This window comes from Priapulus caudatus, unplaced genomic scaffold, assembly GCF_000485595.1.
Source record: "Priapulus caudatus unplaced genomic scaffold, Priapulus_caudatus-5.0.1 Scaffold1179, whole genome shotgun sequence".
NCBI lineage: Eukaryota > Metazoa > Priapulida > Priapulimorpha > Priapulimorphida > Priapulidae > Priapulus > Priapulus caudatus.
In genome coordinates this window covers 22,419-24,918 of record NW_014578240.1, presented here as the reverse complement: position 1 = coordinate 24,918, position 2,500 = coordinate 22,419, and the positions used below count along the sequence as shown (strand labels likewise).

General features: G+C 46.4%; 1 protein-coding gene across 1 annotated transcript in view; it reads left to right on the top strand.

The window, feature by feature from the left end:
- The window catches only part of LOC106815701 (muscle-specific protein 20-like), a 30,206-nt gene that overhangs the window by 22,745 nt on the left and 4,961 nt on the right, over positions 1-2,500 (top strand). Inside the window, exons 3-4 of the mRNA XM_014820201.1 lie at positions 1,492-1,613; positions 1,911-2,046. Coding sequence (XP_014675687.1) covers positions 1,492-1,613; positions 1,911-2,046 — 258 coding nt within the window. The remainder of the gene's footprint in view (positions 1-1,491; positions 1,614-1,910; positions 2,047-2,500) is intronic.

Below are 2,500 nucleotides of genomic sequence, written 5' to 3'. Positions count from 1 at the left end.
ATTATATTATATATATACTAGTATTATACTATATATATTATATATGATTTCAAACATCACCGGTATGATAAGGAGAGAGGGATGACGGCGGAGACGCCAAACACACACATACAAACACACAAACACGCACGCACGCATGCGCGCACACGCACCCTCGCTCTCTCTCATGCACTCACTCCACTCACACACACGGAAGTTACGAAAATTCGGGTTGTAAGGTGACAACACCATGCAGACGGTATTGCCGACTGCTACCGACTGCGTCGTTAAGGGGGTGACCTTTGCGTTGTTGACGACCGAATTGAGTCGGTGCCCAAGGTGAAAGCATGGGAATGAGAAGAGGCAGTCGCTGACAGATACGCTGCTAAAAGGGCAAGCGGCATGTAAACAACTAAGGGCTGTTACTGCTGCTGCTGCTTCTGCTGCTGCTGCTACTGCTGCTTCTGCTGCTGCTGCTGCTACTGCTGCTGCTGTTACTGCTGCTGCTGCTGCTGCTGCTGCTACTACTACTAATACTACTACTACTACTACTACTACTACTACTACTTCTACTACTACTACTAATAATAATAATACTGCTGCTGCTGCTACTGCTGCGGCTACTACTACTGCTGCTGCTGCTACTGCTGCGGCTACTACTACTACTGCTGCTGCTACTGTTGCTGCGGCTGCTACTGTTCTTGCTACTGCTGCTACTGCTGCTGCGGCCACTGCTGTTACTGCTGCTGATATTACTGCTGCCTCACTATGGCTAAGCGGCAACTGCGCCCTAGCTGTTTCGTCATTGCAGAGCAGCGGCCGTCAGCGCTGAACATAACATTCCAAAACTCCGAAAATAAACTCGCGGCTGGGTGGTGACGGGCAATTTGTTTTCTATTCGCTATTCAGACGCTGCCGCATTTCTCGCTGGTTTTTCTTGTTGATTAATTGATGGCATCGTTCCCAAGGTTTTTGTCTTGCGCCGGTGCGCATCTAGACATCGCGAAAGATGGGATCCGTTCTAGAAGGAACACACGCTAGCAGAGGCGCGCGCGAGCGCCCACCGGGGGGTGCCGCGTCGAATGGCGAGAGAATTCGGAAGTGAATTTGGGTGTGATCGATTTCTAAATACTAAATGCTAAATACGAATTTATCGGATATGAAAAATAGTATGTCATAACCGTACGGCAATCGCTAAAATATTAGCGGTCAAAAGTTTTCCGATTGGTGCAGATTGCGGATGAGAGCAACACAGTTGGCAATCGAATACTATCAAGACTTTTGGTCTTTCGCAAATATTTTACGATCAATTTTGTTAATATAGATAGATAGATAATAGGTTTATTGCAAAACTAGTATTTACAACGTTACAATTAAAATAAGTTTAGCAAACACGATATCATCAGGCAGTATAAAAATGAAATTGATGTGATTGACAATAATATATGTCCCATGGTAAGACATAGATATCACTTAAAAGATTTGTTCATAAAAGATTTTTGATTGGCGCAGATCGCCGGCAAGAGAGATATGGAGAAGGAGGCCGAGGCCGCTGAGTGGATCTCCACGATCATCGGCGAACCCGTGCAGGGATCGTTCGAGGACTGGGCGAGAAACGGAGTCGTGTTGTGCAAGTAAGTTCTACTATACATTACTACACTACAGTAATGTGTAGCAGCTACGTGTAGCAGTTGTGTGATGTGTAGCAGTAGTGTGTAGCAGCTACGTGAAGTAGTTGTGTGAGGTGTAGCAGTTGTGTGATGTGTAGCAGTAGTGTGTAGCAGCTACGTGTAGTAGTTGTGTGATGTGTAGCAGTTGTGTGACGTGTAGCATTTCTGTGTATCAGCTACGTGTATCAATTGTGTGATGCGTAGCAGTATTGTATAGCAGATACGTGTAGCAGTTGTGTGATGTGTAGCATTGATTCGCAGGCTCATGAACAAGCTGTTGCCCGGATCCGTGAAGAAGATCACAGAGAGCGGCGGCGACTTCAAGATGATGGAGAACATCACTAACTTCCAGACTGCCGCCAAGAAGTACGGCGTGCCCGAGATCGACTGCTTCCAGGTGCGCATCAACGCGAGTGTGTGTCGTCGATCGCCAGTCTATAGTAGTTGTGTGATGTGTAGCAGTTGTGTGACGTGTAGCAATTGTGTGTATCAGCTACGCGTGTATCAGTTGTGTGATGCGTAGCAGTATTGCATAGCAGATACGTGTAGCAGTTGTGTGATGTGTAGCAGTAGTGTGTAGCAGCTACGTGAAGTAGTTGTGTGATGTGTAGCAGTAGTGTGACGTGTAGCAATTGTGTGTATCAGCTACGCGTGTATCAGTTGTGTGATGCGTAGCAGTATTGTGTAACAGCTACGTGTATCAGTTGTGTGATGTGTAGCAGTTGTGTGATGTGTAGCAGTAGTGTGTAGCAGCTACGTGTAGTAGTTGTGTGATGTGTAGCAGTTGTGTGACGTGTAGCAATTGTGTGTATCAGCTACGCGTGTATCAGTTGTGTGATGCGTAGCAGTAT